At 44.8% G+C, this 22,119-nt stretch overlaps 1 protein-coding gene across 2 annotated transcripts in view; it reads left to right on the forward strand.

The window, feature by feature from the left end:
* The window catches only part of cdc27 (cell division cycle 27), a 108,413-nt gene extending 88,396 nt beyond the window's left edge, over positions 1 to 20,017 (forward strand). For both annotated transcript variants that reach the window (XM_085966681.1, XM_085966682.1), the window contains 5 exons: positions 3,810 to 3,927; positions 9,022 to 9,150; positions 9,252 to 9,326; positions 15,753 to 15,933; positions 18,952 to 20,017. In XM_085966681.1, coding sequence (XP_085822807.1) covers positions 3,810 to 3,927; positions 9,022 to 9,150; positions 9,252 to 9,326; positions 15,753 to 15,933; positions 18,952 to 19,043 — 595 coding nt within the window. In that variant the 3' untranslated portion in view covers positions 19,044 to 20,017. The remainder of the gene's footprint in view (positions 1 to 3,809; positions 3,928 to 9,021; positions 9,151 to 9,251; positions 9,327 to 15,752; positions 15,934 to 18,951) is intronic.
* The last annotated feature ends 2,102 nt before the right edge of the window (positions 20,018 to 22,119 follow it).

The raw sequence follows: 22,119 nt of genomic DNA on the forward strand, positions 1-22,119 counted from the left end.
CTCACTACAATATTCTCAGCTAGCTCTAGATACAAGTTCTCCCTCGTGGGGTCCCCAAGACATGGGGAACCAACATTCAAGTGTTTGCCTGTGTGCAGCGCACAGCGTGATGGGAGTGTGTGGGGTGGGAGTTGACAGTTCAGATGTCAGCACCAGGTTAATGGATGAAACCATCATCTGGGGGAGGAGGCGCAGGGCACCAGAGAAGAAATGGTGTTTTGAGGCACACTGGACAGGATGATGGCTGGGCTGATCCTCGTGCAAGGTCAGGCCCACCCAGAGGGGGAAAAGTTTCTTTAATTGTCTTGCCCTTCAGTGTTTGGTGAACGGGTCAGATTGGGCTTGGAGTAGGCCTCAGGCCTCTGTACCCAGTAACTTGGGGAGCTGATGCAATTCAATGCAGTGGGTGCAGCCAGCACCTTTGAGTCAAAAAGCACACCCTTCATATCTCATCATGTAATATTTTTATCCTGCCCAGGTGACGTGTATCAGACCCCTACCTTTAACCCTGTTCTCTGCCTGCTTATTAACCCAAGACAGGACATTTCATTTTGTGCTTTTCCCTGGGATATCCCATCGGCTTCCTTAACTTCCAAATCATCCTGGACATCTCTTCCTGCTGTATTTTGAATTCTGGGTGAGCCATGTTTCTATAATCCCTATACCATAATCTCTGCTAATGCATTTCCCTGTGTACAACATCCTGTGTCTCTCGCATTCCAGTAAAGGAATTGTAGACGTTACATTTTCCTTAGTTTGAGTCTTTGTTTTCCTTCTGGCCACCCTTGAGCCACTGCTGATCTGTGATTAGCCTTGTCCCAATCCTATTCACCCTTAATATCTGGTTGAAATCCTTCACATTACTAATTAGTCTCTCTGAACCTGCCTGTTTTAGATGTAGCACACCTCTGCTCTATCAACCTGACTTACCCAAACAGTCCATTATTTATAAAACCATTTTTTTTGCAAAATGATATTTGTGAGAACTCTTTTCCAGAGACTCATAATAAACCTGGAGTGCACCACTTTGCAGGCCCTGTCTTGCTTTCCTAGAAATATCTATTCTTTCAGCACCTTTAGCCCCTCCAGTAGACAAGTCATTGCCCTAGTAACAAATGTAACTGTCTGTCAGACGCCCCACTGTATCCCCTCCTTTTCCTGATTTCCCCCATTTCATCCCTTGGTGTTGTGGAGTGTCTGAATGCTGGCACTGTTTCTCCTATGTTACTCCCCTGCTTGTCTTGCTTTCTTACTGTTTCCACTTCCTTTAACACCAATCTCTGCCTCTTTCGGCCCTTTTCTTCACCATCACTTCCCTATCATGCAGCAGGAGTGATATTATGGGATGTTTGGGCTGAAGGAAGACCAAGTGCCAGGGCCTGACTGGTGCAGCATAGGATCCTGAGGGAGGCAATCGCTGAGGTTCTGCAAAGTCTATTTGAAGCTCTATTGATGTGGATGTGTGCCGGAGGACTTGTGACTGGCCAATGTAATGCCCATTTTATAAAGGGAGACTGATTAATCTGGGTAATTACAGGCCGGTTAGCATAACATCTGTAGTTGGGAAAATTTTATAGTCCTTTAATTAAGAATGAAATTATCACACATCTATTTAAGAGAATGAAGTTAGAAGCAGCCCGTACGGATTGGGAAACCTCCATAGAATTCTTTGAGGAGGTAAAAGATATGGTAGATTGGGGGAAATGTAGCGGATGGAGTGTACATGGACTTCAGTAAAGCCTTTGATAAGGTACCACATGGGAGAATACTAGAGAAAATTAGAGGGAGGATAGCAAACTTAAAAAAAAAAAAGGATTCAGAGTAAAAGCACAGTAAGAGTTGAAAGCAGTTTCTCCGAGTGGTTGGAAGTGGGCCACAGGGTTCAGTTCTGGGGCCACTTCTATCACTGTGTATATTAATGATCTGAATATAGGCCTAAATAGGAGGTCTACTTAAATCGTTAGACCAAAGGAAAGTGTGAAAGGATGTTGATAAAAGGGCAATGGCTTTACAAAATGGCAGATGGAATTCAGTGTCAATAAGTGTGAGGTGATACGGTTTAGTTGAATAAAACCGCAGCAATTGCACTGTGAATGGCAGTAGATGGAGAGCAGAGGGACTTGTGGCGGGGACAGATTCACAGGACATTAAAGACAGCACCTCGGATTGACAAGGCTGCAAAAAATAGCTGATGGAATTCTAGATTTTATCATGAGGTTTAGAACATAAAAGCTAAGAGGTAATTATGAGCCTATATAAAACCTTAAGATCTCAGTTGGAGGACTGTGTGTAGTATTGGGCTCCACACTACATAAAGGATATTGAGGTTTTAGAGAGTGAACAACACATTCACTGGGGTGCTGCCTGGTGCAGTCTCCAACACTTACACTGTCCCCGCATATCCCAGACAGCAGCCTATATCTGGCAAATGGTGTTAACCATGTGCCATCACCATATTACAAAGTCGCCTATTAAATGGGCGGATCATGTCGGGCAGCTGAAGCAGCTGCTGGGGGTCACCTCCCATCCCCCCCACCCTGCAGCACTGGTTTCATGGCTTGGGATCACCCCCTTATTAAATGTTAATTTCCAAAAGACATTCACAAACACGACGATTGAGGAACTCTGAAATTGACCAGGGTAGTTAATAGGAAGCAGCAGCCACAGAAAAGCAAAAAGCAATTCTTTCAGCAATTAAGTTGAGCACAATGCTAAATCGGCCTGGAACGTGCCGTTTCTTTAACCCTGTTGCCTGCTACAAACATTGAACAGCAAATTTGAGTCCAAGTTGCTTACACACATCACGATACTCTCTGCTGGCCTGTAGAGTTTGGCAATCTTCCTTACACTTGCAATAGCATCTTATTAAAAGTGGTGGAACTGGTGTTATTTTGGGAGCTCACTTGCCATAAATTCGACAAAACACTTTTACCGGCCATCGCGTTTAGTGGGCAAATTGCATTCGCACGAATACACCAGCTATAAGCGGTGCCAACTGTACCAGGAAATACAAATACGAAGAAAGACTTGGAAAAAATTGGGATTTTTTTTGTTGGAGAACACAGTTTGGGGGCAATATAATCGAAATGTTTAAATTGTGAAAGGATGAGACTGGGTTGGTAGAAGCAGACTTTCCAGTAGCTGAGGGGCTTGGCACAAGGGGCCAGAGATACAAGAACAGAGTAAGAGAAACTTCTTCACACACAGTTGTGAAGCTGTGGAATTCACTTCCAGGGTTAGTGGTTGAGGCAGAAACTGTCATCATTTAAGATTCGATTGGACAGGTGAATGCAGAAAATGGGGATGAAGATTGATCAGCAAACTGCATCACTGGGGACCTGGACACGTGGGATTATAGTGACCGTAGTGCAGCTTCACATTTCTTACTGCAGGGGTGTTGTGTGCTGCTGAGCCTTGTCCATAGAATGAACATGGGTGTTCCTCACTAATGTTACTGCAGCTCACAGGGCTGGAGAAGATTGCTTCTCCCCAACCAGGCTTGGTTATTACAGTCTTTGCACGTTGGAGGGAGGGGAGAGATTCTCAAATCTGAGTGTTCACCTACACTAGTCACCTTGAGCTCTCATTTTTCCACTGGTCTGTTATGGATGGCCAGACGCAAGCACTAGTCTAGAGTATGCCTGGGTGGTGAGGGGTTGGTCCAGTCACTGACTGCGTGGTTTGTATAACTCTGCTGTGCAGGTAAACCAAACTTTCCAAAGGAGAAACTTTCACCGTAGAGGAAAGCAACAAACCCCAGAGTTGTTGTCCAAGTGTGTGATGTCCTGTGTAATCTTCTCTCCCTGCAGGTATGGTCTGGGGATGATCTACTATAAACAAGAGAAGTTCAACCTAGCAGAAATTCATTTCCGAAAGGCTCTTAATATCAACCCCCAAAGTTCTGTATTGCTGTGTCACATTGGTGTGGTAAGTAAGCAATAAGACAAATGGATGAGTTCGATTGGTCACAGATCTGCCACCTACTATTCTGATGTCTGGAAGCAGGAACTTTTTCTTGGAACATTGGCCCTGTACCTTAACTTTTGTGACCTGTGAGTGAGTATACACACACGTTGGGTAAGAATAGGACCTTGCTCATCTGTGATGCCCGCTGTAGTCAAATTGCCTGCTGACACTTGCTGTTTACGCTGAAGCATAAAGATTGCTCGCTGGAGTGTGATACTCGGCTGCGCGCTGTCCGCTCCCACAATGGGGCTGTGCGAGACACAGCGGATGGGAGATATTCGGCGCGGGGACTACACGATATTTTGGATCTGATTTTTTTGCGACCAGTGCTGTCACTGACATGGAGGAGAGCGCTGTGCTCCTCCCTGTGCCCCCTGCCTGTCCCGCCACACCGGGCATGTCCTCCTACAGGTGTTAGTTGCAGCCGAGCCACACATCACATGATTCGTTTCACAGCTGATGAGTCTAACTGTTACACTATAAGGGAAACTAACGTGGATTGTATACATCGCTGTTTCATTGCAGGTAATCGGGATACACTGAGTTAAAGGCGACAAAAAAAGCCAGCAGACGATAAACCCATTATAGAGCAGTGAAGGTTATTTCTTTACTCTGATTGTTTAGAGTTAAGATAATCTTTTAGTATTGCAAAATAAATTCAAAATAGGCCAGTGCAATGTTGCACCACTGAAATGGAGTAATGGAGAGCAGAGTGGAGTTTGTGCAAAAAATTGAAGCCTACAAAATGAAAATAATCTTTGCAAACAGTCTTTGTCATACTGCTTAATGGAGCCCATCGTCCCCTCAAGAAAGCACCTGGCCTCCTGCATTGACTTTAGACAACAGCTCACTGTCTGGGAATGGGAGGCACAGCTTCTGTCCTGCCACTTCTCTCAATATAAGAATAATCCACATTTTATTGTATAACACCAAGTCACAGGTTCAATGTCTGGCATGTGCTAAGTTAGCGGCACCCGAGGTTGCTGCCGTTGGCCTCCAGGGGAGAATCTGAGTTGGCCTCCAGGGGAGAATCTGATTTTCTTCCTGCTTCTAATCCAGTGCCCTCTGCTGGTACATGTGCATAAATGCAGGTTGTGCAAGAGCTGGATGCTCATTGTCGAGTAGTCTGCAGGCGTCTGCTGTCTGCTGGTGTGAAAACTGCTCACATGACCACGGACTGGAGAGCCTCCAGTGCCCACTTAACCAATCATAGCTTTCAGTGTCATTCAGTAAAGTAACCTGTGACCCTAGTGGACACTTCAGTGCAGTATCTTCCACAAATCCTATTTTTAATTGAAATTCCCCAGTGGCTCCACTTCACCTGAAGCAGGGTAAGAGAACAGAGGGGGAGATTTGATATGGTTCCAATTTGAAATTTGATATGGTTCCAAACTCTCTTTGTTATACAGCAGTCCCTGCTAGAAGGGTGTGTTCAGACATCTGGTAAGGACAGGGCTGGGATTTGCTGTGATGCTTCATATGAATGAAATGGCACCGCAACATAGATAAGGAAGCAGAGGGTAATGGTTGATGGGTGTTTTTGTGACTGGAAGGCTGTTTCCAGTGGGGTCTCGCAGGGCTCAGTACTAGGTCCCTTGCTCTTTGTGGTATATATCAATGATCTTGACTTGAATATAGGGGGTATGATTAAGAAGTTTGCAGATGATACTAAAATCGGCTGTGTGGTTGATACTGAAGAAGGAAGCAAGAAGATATCAATAAATTGGTCAGGTGGGCAGAACAGTGGCAAATGGAATTCAATCTGGAGATATGCGAGGTAATGCACTTGGGGAGGGTGAACAAGGAAAGAGAATACACATTAAATGGTGGGACACTGAGTAGTGTAGAGGAACAAAGTGACCTTGGAGTGCATGTCCACAGATCCCTGAAGGTAGCAGGCCAGGTAGATAAGGTGGTTAAGACATACGGAATGCTTGCCTTTATTAGCCGTGGCATAGATTACAAGAGCAGGGGGGTTATGCTTCTACTGTATAAAACACTAGTTAGGCCTCAGCTAGAGTACTGCGTGCAGTTTGGTCACCACATTACAGGAAAGATGTGATTGCACTAGAGAGGATACAGAGGAGATTTACAAGGATGTTGCCGGGAATAGAGTCATCGGGTTATACAGCACAGAAAGAGGCCCATCGTGTCCATGCCGGCCATCAAGCCCTGTCTATTCTAATCCCATTTCCCAGCACTTGGTCCGTAGCCTTGTATGCTATGGCGTTTCAAGTGCTCATCTAAATGCTTCTTGAATGTTGTGAGGGTTCCTGCCTCTACCACCCTTTCAGGCAGTGAGTTCCAGATTCCAACCACCCTCTGGGTGAAAAAGATTTTCCTCAAATCCCCTCAACCTCCTGCCCCTTACCTTGAACCTATGCCCCCTGGTTATTGACCCCTCTACTAAGGGTACAAGTTCCTTTCTATTTACCCTATCTATGCCCTTCATAATTTTGTACACCTCAATCAGGTCCCCCCTCAGCCTTTTCTGCTCTAAGGAAAACAACCCCAGCCTGTCCAGTCTTTCTTCATAGCTGAAGCGCTCCAGCCCAGGTAACATCCTGGTAAATCTCCTCTGCACTCTCTCCAATGCAATCACATCCTTCCTATAGTGTGGCGACCAGAACTGCACACAGTATTCCAGCTGTGGCCTAATTAGCGTTTTGTACAGCTCCATCATAACCTCCCTGCTCTTGCCTTCATTAGCCGAGGCATAGGATATAAGTATCCCATATGCCTTTTTAACCACCTTATCTACCTGTCCTGCTGCCTTCAGGAATCTATGTACATGCACACCAAGGTCCCTCTGATCCTTTGTCCTTCCTAGGGTCCTACCATTCACTGTGTATACCCATGCCTTGTTAGTCCTCCCAAAGTGCATCACCTCACACTTTTCAGGGTTAAATTCCATTTGCCACTGTTCTGCCCATCTGACCAACCCGTCTATATCGTCCTGTAGCCTGAGGCTTCCCTCCTCGCTATTTATCACTCCACCAATTTTTGTATCATCTGCGAACTTACTGATCATACCTCCTACATTCATATCTAAATCATTAATGTACACTACAAACAGCAAGGGACCCAGCACGATCCTTGCGGTACACCACTGGACACAGGCTTCCAGTCACAAAAACAACCTTCGACCATCATCCTCTGCCTCCTGCCACTAAGCCAATTTTGGATCCAATGTGCCTTCTTGACCAGTCTCCCATGTGGGACTTTGTCAAAAGCCTTACTGAAGTCCATGTAGACTACATCAACTGCACTACCCTCATCCACGCACCTAGTCACCCCCTCTCAAAATTCAATCAAATTGGTTAGACATGATCTCCCCCTGACCAAGCCATGCTGACTATCCTTGATTATTCCTTGCCTCGCCAAGTGGAGATTAATTCTGTCCCTCAGAATGTTTTCCAATAATTTCCCTACCGCTGATGTTAGGCTCACTGGCCTGTAATTCCCTGGTTTATCCCTACTACCCTTCTTGAATAATCGTACTGTTAGCTGTCCTCCAGTCCTCTGGCACCTCCCCTGTGGCCAGAGAGGTTCTGAAAATTTGTGTCAGAGCCCCTGCAATCTCCTCCCTTGCCTCACACAGCAGCCTGGGATACATCTCGTCTGGGCCTGGGGATTTATCCACTTTTAAGCCCGCTAAAACCGCTAGTCCCTCCTCCCTCTCAATGCTAATTTGTTCAAGTATATTACATAGCTAAGAGAATTTTAGCTATGAGGAAAGACTGGATAGGCTGAGTTTGTTTTCCTTGGAACAGTGGAGGCTGAGGGGAGACCTTATTGAGGTGTATAAAATTATGAGGGGCCTAGATAAAGTGGATAGAAAGGACCTATTTCCCTTAGCAGAGGGGTCAAAAACCAGGGGGCACAGAATTAAAGTAATTGGTGGAAGGTTTAGAGGGGATTTGAGGGGAAATTTCTTCACCCAGAGGGTTGTGGGGGTCTGGAACTCACTGCCTGAAAGGGTGGTAGAGGCAGGAACCCTAACCACATTTAAAGCGTACTTGGATGTGCACTTGGGATGCTGTAACCTGCAGGGCTACGGACCAAGAGCTGGGAAGTGGGATTAGGCGGGATAGCTCCTTGTTGGCCGGCACGGACACGATGGGCCGAAATGGCCTCCTTCCGTGCTGTAACTTTCTAGGATTCTATGATAATCCAGGCTCGAATGTTACAAGTGGTCATTGGGATTCCGGGTAACCTAACCCCAGCTGGGAGGGGAGAAAATTGCCATGGACAATATTTATAATGCTGTTTGTTCTTGCCTCTGTTTTAACTCTAATCCTGGGAGTTTCTGCTCCATTCTGGCAGTACCTGCCCTGCTGTGTGGGAGCAAGAAAGGTGTCACTGTAAAAACACAAACAAGACTGTCATAAAATTGAAAATGTGTACTTTTAAAAATTGAAATTTCAGAAAAATGAGCCTCTAGTTCAACGGAACCCTCTGTCCCACTCTTGCTCCTTCTGTGGGTTTGGATCCCACTCCATGCATTTCTGATGCCAACCAGTAAATTGCCCATATTGCGGTACACAGCTGTCCTGATGTATAGTTCACATGCATTAGAGGTTAATAGTTCCCCAGTATAACCAGCAAGTTTAAAGCCATGTTTACTCTACAATGCAAGTTCTATGTTGCAGCTCCTGGTAAAGAAAGGACTTGCATTTTACGTAGTGCCTCAATGTGACACAACACTGCACAGCCCATGAATTACTTTTGAGGTGCAGTCACTTGCTGTGTGCTGCCACGTTGGCCGACATCAAGGTTCTGTTAACAGCAGATGAGGTGAATGATCAGTTTGGGTGTGGTTAAGGGAGGAATGCTGTCCAGGACATGGGAGACCTCCTTGTTCTTCAATTAATGCCATGGGGTCTTTACAGGTACTGAACACTAAACTGAGACCCGGCTTCCTATTCAACATTGAGTCCTGATTCCTGTGCCCTGGCCTGCAATGTAAATGTCATGTAGGTTTCTGCAGTTACTCTTGTGTTCTTGGTGATTTGATCATAAAACTAACTGATGCTCATGTGGTTTCTTTTTCAGGTCCAGCATGCACTAAAAAAGTCAGAGAGTGCACTTGAAACACTAAATAAAGCCATTAGTATAGACCCAAAAAATCCTCTATGCAAATTCCACAGAGCCTCCATTTTGTTTGCGAATGAGAAGTACAAGGTAAGCGTGCTGTTGGGTATCGTACGAGGCACTCTCGTTTGTAATGGGTAGTCATGGCTTCAGCTCCCAGTGACGTCTCTACTTTTCTTGCTTTTCATCAGGCAGCTTTACAGGAGCTTGAAGAATTGAAACAAATCGTTCCCAAAGAGTCCCTTGTTTACTTCCTAATAGGAAAGGTAAGAGATTTGATTTTTTCCCCCCATATGTTTCAGAAACACTCAACGGTCTCGCCCTCCTGCTTACCTCCCACCCTCCTGCTCCCCCCACCACCCTCCCGCTCTTTTTCCCCCCCCCCTCACTCCTGCTCTCTCTCTCCTCTCCCCCCCCCCCCCCCCCACTCACGCTTTCTCTCCTTTCCCCCCCCCCCCCCCACTCGCGCGCGCGCTCTCTCTCTCTCCTTTCCCCCCCCCCCCACTCGCGCTCTACAGAACCCCACTGGAAACAGCTTTCCAGTCACACAAACATCTGTCGACCATTACCTTTGCTTCCTGGCACTGAGCCAATTTTGGATCCAACTTGTCACTTTCCCTTGTATCCCATGGGCTTTCACTTTTTTGACCAACCTGTTATGTGGGACCTTGTCAACAGTCTTGCTAAAATCCATGTAGACTACATCAAACACACTAGCCTCATCAACCCTCTTTGTTACCTGCTCAAAAAATTCAGTCAAGTTAGTCAGACACGACCTTCCCTTAACAAATCCATGCTGACTGTCTTTGATTAATCCATGCCTTTCTAAATGATAATTAAGACTGTCATTCAGAATTGTTTCCAAAAGTTTGCCCATCACCAAGGTTAGGCTGACTGGCCTGCAATTACTCGGTCTATCCCTTTATAAATAGTACAACGTTCGCAGTCCTCTGGCACCACACCTGTAGCCAGAGAGGATTGGAAAACGATGGTCAGAGCCTCTGCCCTGCCCTCCCTTGCTTCTGTTAACAGCCTGGGATACATTTCATCCGGGCCTGGTAATTTATCTAATTTCAAAGATGTGCAACCCCTTAATACTTCCCCTCACTATGTTTCTCGTCTAATATTTCACACTCCTCCCTGATTAAATGTCTGCATCGTCCCTCTCTTTTGTGAAGACAGATGCAAAGTATTTATTAAGAACCATACCCCCGTCTTCTGCCTCCACACACAGGTTACCTTTTTGGTCTCTAATCGGCCCTACTCTTTCTTTAGTTATCCTCTTGCTCTTTATGCATTTATAAAACATCTTTGGGTTTTCTTTGATTTTACTTGCCAGTATTTTTTCATGCCCTCTCTTTCTTTGCTTTCCTAATTTCCTTTTTAATTTCACCCCTGCCATTTCTGTACTCCTAGGCTTTATGCAGTATTTAGCTCTCGGTACCTGACATAAGCGTCCCTTTTTTGCTTTATCCTACCCTGTATGCCCCAGGTCATCCAGGGGGCTCTAGATTTGGGAGTTCCACCCTTTTGCTTTGTGGCAACAAATTTGCTCTGAACACTCACTATCTCCTTGAATGCCTTCCACTGCTCTGACACTGATTTACTTTCAAGTAGCTGTTTCCAATCCACTTTTGCTAAATCACATCTCTGCTTTGTAAAATTGGCCTTTCCCCAATCGAGAACTTTTACTCCTGATCTATCTTTGTCCTTTTCCACAACTATGCTAAATCTAACTGAATTCTGATCACTACCACCAAACTGCTCTCCCACTGATGCCCCTTCCACCTGCCCGGCTTCATTCCTTAAAACTAAGTCCAGAACCGCCCCCTCTTGTTATCAGCTGTGGCTTCGTTGGTAGCACACTTGCCTCTGAGTCAGAAGGTTGTGGGTTCAATTCTCACTCCTGGGACTTGAGCACATAAAGCTAGGCTGACACTCCAGTGCAGTGCTGAGGGAATGCTGCACTGTTGGAGGCGCCGTCTTTCGGATGAGACGTTAAACCGAGGCCCCGTCTGCTGTCTCAGGTTGACGTAAACGATCCCAATTCGAAGAGGAGTAGGGGAGTTATCCCTGGTGTCCTGGCCAATATTTATCCCTCAACCAACATAACAAATACAGATTACCTGGTCATTATCACATTGCTGGGACCTTGCTGTGTGCTAATTGGCTGACGCATTTCCCATATTACAACAGTGACCTCACTTCAAAAGTACTTCATTGGACTGTGAAGCGCTTTGAGACATAAGAACATAAGCAATAGGAGCAGGAGTAGGCCCTTCGAGCCTGCTCTGCCATTCAATACGATCATGGCTGATCTTCTTCCTCAACTCCATTCACCGGCCCTATCGCCATATCCCTTGATGCCCTTACTAGTCAGAAATCTATCGACCTGTTTTGAATATACCCAATGACTGAGCCTCCACAACCCTCTGGGGTAGAGAATTCCAAAGATTCACCAACCTCTGAAGAAATTTCTTCTCATCTCAGTCCTGAATGGCCTACCCTTTAGCTTGAGGCTGTGGCCCCTGGTTCTAGACTCCCCAGCCAAGGAAAACATTCTCCTAGCATCCACCTTATCCAGCCCCGTAATAATTTTGTATGCTTCAATGGGATCCCCTCTCATTCTTCTGAATTCAAGAGAATACAGGCCTAGTTTACTCAATCTCTCCTCATACAACAGTCCTGCCATCCCAGGAATCAATCTCATGAACCTTTGTTGCACTCCCTCTATGGCAAGTATATCCTTCCTTAGGTAAGGAGACCAAAATTGTATACAGTACTCCAGGTGTGGTCTCACCAAGGCCCTATATAATTGGAGTAAGACGACTTTACTCCTGTACTCAAATTTGCCTTCCTAATGGCTTGCTGCACCTGCACATTCGCTTTCAGTGACTCGGGTACAAGGACACCCAGGTCCCTTTGAGCATCTGCATTCTCCAATCTTTCACCATTTAGGAAATACTCTGCCTTTTTTGTTTTTTCTACCAAAATGGATAACTTCACATTGATCCACATTATATTCCACTGCCATGTTCTCGCCCACTCACCGAGCCTGTCGAGATCCCCTTGAAGCCTCTTCGCATCCTCTTCACAATTGACTGCCACCTAGCTTTGTATTGTCAGCAAATTTGGAAATGTTACATTTAGTCCCTTCATCCAAATCATTGATATAGATTGTGAATAGCTGGGCCCAAGCACCGATCCTTGCAGTATCCCACTAGTCACAGCCTGCCATCCTACTTTGTTTTCTGTCTGTTAATCAATTCTCAATCCATGCTAGTATGTTACCTCCAATTCCATGTTCACCAACCTCTTGTGTGGGACCTTATCGAAGGCCTTCTGAAAATCCAAATACACCACATCTACTGGTTCCCCTTTGTCTACTCCACTAGTTACATCCTCAAAGAACTCCAATAGGTTTGTCAAACAGATTTCCCTTTTATAAATCCATGTTGACTCTGCCCAATCTTATTACAGGAAACTTTGTGCTATCTGGCACCGACGGGACCGAGCTGTTGCAGTTCCCTCAAAACTGCCGGACACACCAGTGTTAATGAAGCATACGGAGCTTTTCATCTCCGTATCTGACAACAAACACTGTTGCTTAGCAACAGCTTCTAAACAGTCGGCCCGTACCTTGGCAGCGTCTCTCTGAAGCTGTTGCTAAGCTACAGAGACTTTGCAGAGCCTGACTGTTGGGGGAAAAAAACGCCACGAGAAGAAAAAAAAACCTAAAAACGGCTCCTGATTTTTGCCGGTGGCTCGAGCTTGCCAGACATTTAGCCTCTGGATAACACAAAGTTTCCTGTATTAGTTTCTAAGTGCCCAGTTATTGCATCCTTTATAATAGATTCCAGCATTTTCCCAACTACTGATGAGGCTAACAGGTCTGTAGTTCCCTGTTTTCTCTCTCCCTCCTTTCTTAAATAGCGGGGTTACATTTGCTATCCTCCAATCTGCAGGAACTGTTGCAGAATCTATAGAATTTGGAGGATGACAACCAATGCGTCCACTATTCCAATGGCCAACTCTTTCAAATCCCTAGGATGTAGGTTATCCAGTCCTTGGGATTTATCGACTTTTCATCCCATTAATTTTGCTAGTACTGTACTGTGTTTTTACAAATATTAATTTCTTTAAGTTCCTCATTCTCGCCACACCCTTGGTTTTCTAGTTATTCTGGGAGGTTTTTTGTGTCTTCCTCCGTGAAGACAGAAACAAAGTATTTATTTAATTTAAAAAAAGAAAATACTGCAGATGCTGGAAATCTGAAATAACAGAAAATGCTGGAGATACTCCGCAGGTCAGGCAACATCTGTGAAGAAAGAAACCGAGTTAACGTTTCGGGTCGATGACCTTTCGTCAGAACTGGAAAAAGGCAGGAAATGGAACAGATTTTTAAGCAAGTGTGGGAGCTGGGAAAGGGATGAAAGAACCAAAGGGAAGGTCTTTGATAGGATAGAAGGCAGGAGAGATTAAGAGACAGACATTCGAGGCAAGCGGAGATGGTATTAGGACAGGTTAAGAAACAAAGGATGGCTCGAGCTGAAGTGTGAATTGTGCTGGCAGAGTGAAAGACAGCTGCCCTGTGGGAGAGAAGAAAAGAGAAAACAAACAAAAAAGGGTGGAAAAAAATATATATGATGGGGCCGAGGTTATGATCTGAAATTGTTGAACTCTGTCGAGTCCGGAAGGCTGTAAAGTGCCTAATCGAACGATGAGGTGCTGTTCCTCGAGCTTACGCTGAGCTTCAGTGGAACAATGCAAGAGGCCGAGGACGGTGAGGTCCGAGTGGAAGTAGAGCGGAGAATTAAAGTGACAGGCGACCGGAAGCTTGAGGTCCCCCTTACGGACTGATCTGCGTTTTGGTCTCCCCAATGTAGAGGAGACCGCATCGTGAGCAGTGAACACCATATACTAAATTGCAAGAAGTACAAGTAAATCGCTGTTTCTCTGCCATTCTTCATTACCCATTATAAATTCTCCTGTCTCTAACTGTAAAGGACTTACATTTACCTTCGCCAGTCTTTTCTTTTTCACATACCTATAGAAGCTTTTACAATCCGTTTTTATATTTTTCGCTAGTTTGTGCTCGTATTCCATTTGGTCTGGTGGTCGTGAAAGGCGCTATATAAATGCAAGTCTTTCTTGCTACATGCTGGCTAAAAAAAAGTTCTCCTGAATGAATTTAAAGAATTCTGCGCCCTCTATACCTTTTACACTGAGTCTATCCCAGTTAATATTAGGGTAGTTAAAATCCTCTATTACTGCCCTATTGTTTTTGCACCAGAGATTTGCTCTATTATCTCCCTCTGACTATTTGGGGGTCTATAGTACACTCCCAGCAGTGTAATTGCCCCCTTTTGTTCTTCAGTTCAACCCATTTGGCCTCATCCTTCTAACATATCATCCCTCCTCGCAGCTGTAATTGTTTCTTCAACCAGTATTGTGACCTCCCCATCTTTTTATCTCCCTCCCTATCTCGTCTGAAAACCCTGTAACCAGGAATGTTGAGCATCCATTCCTGCCCTTGTTTCAGTAATAACTATATCATATCTGTACATGTCTATCTGTGCCCTCAGCTGATCTGCCTTCTTCACTAGACTCCTTGCATTGAAGTATATACCATTAAGCACTGCCAAACCCCTTTGTTTCTTCTGCCTTCCAAACTCTCTCACTAATTTACTGCCTTCCATTTCCAGCTTTAGTTCTCTCCCTTCTGAATCTACGCTCGGGTTCCCATCCTCCTGCCAAGCTAGTTTAAACCCTCCCCAACAGCACTAGCAAACCTCCCCACGAGTATATTGGGTGCAACGCGTCCAGCTTGTACAGGTCCCACCTCCCCCAGAACCAGTCCCTATGCTTCTGGAATCTGCAGTCCTCCCTCCTGCACCATCTCTCCAGCCACACATTAATCTTCTCTCTCCTCCTATTTCTATACTCACTAGCTTGTGGTACCAGGAGTAATCTGGAGATTACTACCTTTTGAGGTCCTGCTTATTAATCTCTTTCCTAGCTCCCTAAAATTTGCCTGCAGGACCTCCTCCCTCTTTCTAGCTATGTCATTGGTATAGATATGGACCACAACCTCTGGCTGTTCACCCTCTCCCCTCAGAATGTCCTGCAGCAGGTCAGTGACATCCTTGACCCTGGCACCAGGGAGGCAACATATCATCTTGGAGTCACGTCTGCGGCCGCAGAAATGCCAGTCTGTTCCCCTAACCATTGAATCTCCTATCACTATTGCTTTTCAACAGGACTGAGGTGCCCTGCCATACCTCTATTTAATAGACTACTAACTAAACTCTAGTTTAACCCACTGACCTAACTTAGAGGAAAAAAGACAAAAATTTACTCGTTTAACAAGAACCACACATACTAAACACAAAGAAACTATAATGTGACCAATCTCTTTCCAGCCTTTATCTCAATCCACGTGGCTTCTGTTTCTAGCTCTTAGTTGTATCCTTTCTCCATACTGCCATTGTTATTTCTGATTAACACCGTTAATTGAAGCTGGTCAATGTGAAATTAGACCAGGGTATTTGTCCCTACAGGGGGATTTGGGGAAATGTCATACACCTGACTTTTTTTCACTGATCTTATTCCCTGAGCTGCTTGCAGTTCTCTGGTTCAGAAACTCTCATCCTCTAGAACAGCTTCTCCTACATTTATGTTTTTACCCTCAGGTTTATAAGAAGTTAGGGCAGACACACCTGGCACTGATGAACTTCTCCTGGGCCATGGACCTTGATCCAAAGGGCGCCAACAACCAGATCAAAGAGGCTATTGACAAGCGCTACTTACCAGATGATGAGGAGCCTGTAACAAATGATGGGCAGCTTAGTGAGGGGTACCAATATGATACAGGTTGGTATCTGTGTATGCTCACAGTATTATGAGATAGCCTTCTCGGCAAACCTGTGTGGGTAATGAAAAGTAGGATTGGTGAGTTTGAGGTATTTAATGCCATTCTGATGGTTTAAAAAAAAAAAAAAACAATGATGGCCTTTCACCTATTGGGTTCCAAGCCAGCCCACACATGTTCACAGAATCACACAGAAACCCCACAGTGCAGATAGAGGCCATTTTGGCCCATCGAGCCTGCACCGACACATATCCCACCCGATCCCTGTAACCCCACCTATTACTAAGGGTCAATTTATCATAGCCAATCAACCTAACCCACACATCTTTGGACTGTGGGAGGAAACCGGAGCACCCGGAGAAAACCCACGCAAACACGGGGAGAATGTGCAAACTCCACACAGACAGTCGCCCGAGGCCGGATTCGAACCCGGGTCTCTGGCGCTGTGAGGCAACAGTGCTAACCACTATGCCATGCAAATATCTATCACCCTGAGCGCACAAAATTAAATTGAAAACCAAAATGAACAGTAATAAAAGCCAGTTATTTTAAAGTATGTATGGAAAATTCCCACTCCCCCAGCGTATGTCTGGGGTTTTCTTAGCCCGTATGCCAAAGAGAATTGTGGGGATGGGCCAGCACTCCCCTTCTGGATCACCACCAGTGTTGCCTGACCTGACTGCACTTGATATTCTACCGTGGTTCAGTGTCACTGACGACTCTCAAACTGACCTTGTGTCCCTTATGAACCAGAATATGCCTTTACCTGCTCAATATCTAGGTAAATGGTAGAAAAACCCAGAGCTTTAACTGAGAGCCAGTACTGCTGTACAGCAGCTGACTGGAATGTAGCATGTACCACCACGCAATGCTCCATGTCTTCAGTAGGTGAACAAATGGTACACTCTTATCAGACCAAGGTTTATGGTATAAACCAATGGCCAATTTATTTAACATTACTGTTCAATCAGCATAAAAGCCCACATTACAAACTTTGCTGGCCTTGATGCATCAGAACAATGAGGGTGCTTCTCACTGCATACATTGAACCTTTTGAAATGGATGTTTACTTCTAACATGCTGAACTACTGCCAGAGCCTAACTAGCACCAGTCTTCTGGTTAAAGACTGACTATCGACTAACGCAGGTAATCCAGTATAATCTTAAAAATACCTGGCCACAGAATTGCCTGTCAAAAGGATTGCAAAGCAGCATTAGTCCCATTCCTACTTGCTGGCCTGAACGGACAAGTGAGTTAGAAGCACAACTTCAGCTTAAAGGGTATGATGTATGATGGTAGGGTTGGGGGAGGCTCGTGTTGAACATAAATGCTGGCATAGACCAGTTGGGCCAAATGGCCTGTTTTTGTGCTCTATACTCTATGTAGTAACCATTACAGAGGCCTGGCTACAAGCTGGACATGACTGGGAGATAAATATTCCAGGCCGTAGGATCTTTAGAAAGGTCAGGGAAAGATTGGGAAAGGAGAGGGGAATTGTTAAAGGGGACAATTACAGCAGGAGAAAGACGGGCTTTCAGTAAGGGTGATGCGGCAGTGGAAAAACTATGGGGTAGGACCCAAGATTGGGAGTTGCCTATAGACCTCTTGACAGTAGTGATGATGTTGAGGGGGGTTGGAAGTGGATGTATAAAGAGAGATAAGGGAAGCATGATGAGGCCATAAGCGAAGTGTAACAAACCAGAGTTAGTTAACAATCTGACAGTAAGGGAACCTCTTGCCAGCAGTGACCATAGTATGATTGAATTTAAGTTTGAGGGGGAGAGTCACAAACCAATGTTTTAAATTTAAGTAAGGCAAACTTTGACCTCAAATGAATTGATCCCAGTAAACTGGGGTGAACTATCAATGAACAAACCTACAGACGAGAAGGCAAAGGCTCCACTTGTACAGTTAAGCAACTGTGGTCAGCAAACGAGGTAAGACACAGTATTGAGTTAAAAGAAAAGGTTCACAAGTACAAGGAAAAGTGGAAATCCAGCAGCCGGGAGAGCTATAAAAAACCAATAAAGGGATACAAAGAAAGTAATGAGGTACAAACATGGATAAAACTTGAGGGATATCCTAGCTAACATCAAAAGTTTTAATCAATATATTGAGAGTGGTGAAGGGGAATATGGGCCCATTAAAGACTGGTGCAGGTACGACTATAATGGATAAGGAAATGGCAGAATCATTACGAGTACTTTGCATACATTCTCACAGTGGAGGCAGAAGGTAGGCAAGTCTTCAGGATCTGATGGTTTCCACCCTAGGTATTAAAAGAAAGGGTGAGGAAATTGCAGATGTCAGTCAGATTCACCAGGATGATATCTGGGTTGAAGGGGTTAAATTATGAGCACCAGCTACATAAACTTGGTTTGTATTCCCTTGAGTTTAGACAATTGAGGTGTGACTAATTGAGGTCTTTAAAATGATAAAGGGAATTAATCGAGTATTGAGAAACTGTATAGGGCACTCTCCTCTAATTGGGGAATCCAGAACCCACCATAATCTAAATATGAGAGCTAGACCATTCAGGAGTGTATTCAGGAAGCACTTTTTCCACAAAGGGTAATGGAAATCTGGAATGCCCTTTCCCAAAAAGGCTGGGGATGCTGGGAGTCAATTGAAATGCTCAAGACTCTCTGACTATTTAGGTTAGTGTTAGGTAAGGGTATCCAGGGATCTGGATCAAAGATAGATGAATGGAGTTGAGATACAGATCACCCACGATCTAATTGAATGACAGAACAGACTCGAGAGGCGTAAATGCCTCCATCTAGCAGTAACTGATCTTCACTGTGCATGTGTGTGTATATATATGTATGTGATCAGCACAGACCAGTGATGGAACCTGGGGTCTACTGATCGGTGCAGTTCCTGTATGGTTTTGGTGGTTTCTCCAAAATCCTTGTTTGTGGCGTTTTCTGGAGTTGGGGATTTCCCCTCACCTAACGGACTGCTGAATTACCAGTTCAGATTACTGGAGCCAGGCACTAATTCTGACTTGTTCTCACAGCTGGAACAGATGAGTCCCAGGAAAGCAGCATGACTGATGCTGACGACACCCAGCTTCACGCAGTGGAGAGCGATGAGAGCTTCAACTTGTAAAAGCCATCCCAGCCAAAACATGGTTTCAGAGCAAGAGCTGCTACTCCCATGGCCTTTCCCTCCTCTTTCCCTCACATTGGGCCTGTATTTCTGCTTTGAGCATTCTGTCTGATGCAGTTCGCCAACGTTAAAAACGTAGGCTGGAGAGACCCATCACTGGGTCACGAGGAAACCTGTCACCACCAACTTTTAATTTCCAGCCTCCGCAACATTCACGTTGAACAGGGGACTTTGTTTTTAAATGTAAATGTTATTACTGATCTGAATGTGAACTTGCGCAACTCCCCTCTCCCTCTGCTACTTCTGCTCATGCAAAACTTGACCATCACTATCACAAAGTTCACAATTATGCTGCTGTTTTTAACCCCCTGTTTAACCCTAAAAGGAGTCCCTGTTAAACAAAATCAGTGGGGGTGAAAGTCCAGCGGCTAGTGTTACCTCAATGATTGGCAAGCATAAGTTGCAGGCGGTCGAGATGGCAGCCATTTTCAAGCAGCACTTGGGTGGTAATGGCCACTGTGTTGCCTTTGGCCAGTTAGTCGCTGTGAATGGAGGTATTTTTACATCTCTTCCCGTCCCCTGTCTTTACTTCACCATAGAGTGCAGAGCATCCTCTCTGTAAAGTGCACATGCTGATTGCTTACAATGATGGCGTCCTTTAAGGTCGCACTGATACCAGGAGCCTGCTGTCACTCTGTGCAAACAGCAGAAGTGTTAACGAATGGAAAATGCAATGTGTGTCTGTGCGCGTGGGTGTGTATGCGCGTGGGCGTGTGAAATGTAGTCTATTTTTTTAATTTCATTTTTCATTTAAAACTGTAACTTGGTGTCTTAAGTGGATTTTTTTTCTGTTGCTTATCCCTTTTTAATTTCAGATATTTGTACAGTCTTAGAAAAAGTCTTTTTGTTAATATATTTGCAACTCAGTTTAATGATGTGAAAAAAAATCCGAAATAAAATACTTTGAAAACCTTTTAGTAGCTGAATGTTGATGGTGGATCTCCCCTCTTGGGATAATCACTAACATCACCCTGGTGATCTCTAATATGTCCCTGTTAGGAATATGAATTTTGTAATGATATTGGACAAAGGATGAATTCAACATGCAGTCAAATGCTTGAAGATTTATTGAATGTTACATTTACTCGCAGCCAACCCCCGAGATTACAAAAAATGCTTTGCTGCGGAAGATACATCCGTTATTCGAGTAAGTTTAATCCTCCAGATGCCTCCCTTCTTTATCTTCCAACCTCTCATTACAATTGCCTTGCTTTTAAGATTGGCTAAAATGCCAAACATTACTTCCTCCATGACCTTCACTCCTGGTTTTACATTCAGTATTAGTAACTCAACCCACCACGGCTCCATCAGCCTGTTTTTAGGACCTAATATAAGCTATGTTATCTATTTACGTGTGCAGAAAATGATAAACATTTAATTGCAGCCTAAAGATTAGAACTATCCATAGGTATCTTATGGTTACAGCCCTACAGATTGGGAGGAGTTTAGGATTCAGCAAAGGAGGACAAAGGGATTAATTAAGAGGGGGAAAATAGAGCAGGGAACATAAAAACTGACTGTAAAAGCTTCTATAGATATGTGAAGAGAAAAAGATTGGTGAAGTCAAGCGTAGGTCCCATGCAGTCAGGGAATTTTTAATGGGGAAACAAAGAAATGGCAGCTCAATTACATACTTTGGTTCTGTCTTCGCAAAGGAGGGCACAAATAACCTCCCAGAGATGCTGGGGAACATAGGGTCTAATGAGAGGGAGGAACTGAATTAAATCAGTATTTGTAAGGAAATGGTGTTCGGGAAATTGACGGGATTGAAGGCTGATCAATCCCCAGGGCCTGATGATCTACATCCCAGGGTACTTAAGGAAGTGGCCCTAGAAATAGTAGATGCATTGCTGGTCATCTTCCAAAATTCTATAGACTGGAACAGTTCCCATGGATTGGAGAATGGCTGATGTAACCCCATTATTTAAAAAAGGTGGTAGAGAAAATGGGGAATTATAGACCGGTAAGCCTGACGTCAGTAGTGGGGGAAATGCTAGAGTCCATTATAAAAGATGTAATAGCAGAGCACTTAGAAAACAGTGACAGGATCGGACAAAGTCAACAGGGATTTACAAAAGGTAAATCATGCTTGACTACTGGAATTTTTTGAGGATGTAACTGGTAGGATAGATGAGGGAGAACCAGTGGATGTGGTGTATTTGGACTTTCAGAAGGCTTTAGATAAGGTCCCGTATAAGAGATTAGCGTGCAAAGTTAAAGCACATGGGATTGGGGGTAAGGTACTGATTTGGATAGAGAACTGGTTGGCAGACAGGAAGCAAAGAGTTGGAATAAAAGGGTCTTTTTCCGAGGGGCGGGCAGTGACTCGGGTATCGCAGGGATCGGCGCTAGGACCCCAGCTATTTACAATATATATTAATGATCTAGACGAGGGAACTAGATGTAATATCTCCCAGTTTGCAGACGACACAAAACTGGGTGGGCGTGTGTGCCGTGAGGAGGATGCAGAGAAACTCCAGTATGATTTGGACAGGTTGGGTGATTGGGCAGATGCATAGTCAATGCAGTATAACGTGGATAAATGTGAGGTTATCTACTTTTTGGTGGCAAAAACAGGAAGGCAATAGATTGGGAAAAGGGGAAGTGCAACGAGACCTGGGCGTCCTTGTGCGCCAATCGCTGAAGGTAAGCATGCAGGTGCAGTAGGTGGTTAAGAAGGCAAATGGTATGTTGGCCTTCATAGCGAGAGGATTTGAGTACAGGAGCAAGGATGTCTTGCTGCAGTTGTACAGGGCCTTGGTGAGACCACATCTTGAGTTTTGTGTGCAGCTTTGGTCATCTTATCTGAGGAAGGATGTTCTTGCCATGGAGGGAGTGCAGTGAAGATTCACCAGACTGATACCTGGGATGGCAGGAATATCGTATGAGGAGATTGGGCTTATATTCGCTGGAGTTTAGAAGAATGAGAGGGGATCTCATTGAAACTTATAAAATTCTAACAGGACTAGACAGACTAGATGCAGGAAGGATGTTTCTGAGGGTGGGGGAGTCCAGA

This window comes from Somniosus microcephalus, chromosome 24 (assembly GCF_052327205.1).
Source record: "Somniosus microcephalus isolate GS21.2 chromosome 24, FLI_Smic_1.0, whole genome shotgun sequence".
NCBI classification, from domain to species: domain Eukaryota; kingdom Metazoa; phylum Chordata; class Chondrichthyes; order Squaliformes; family Somniosidae; genus Somniosus; species Somniosus microcephalus.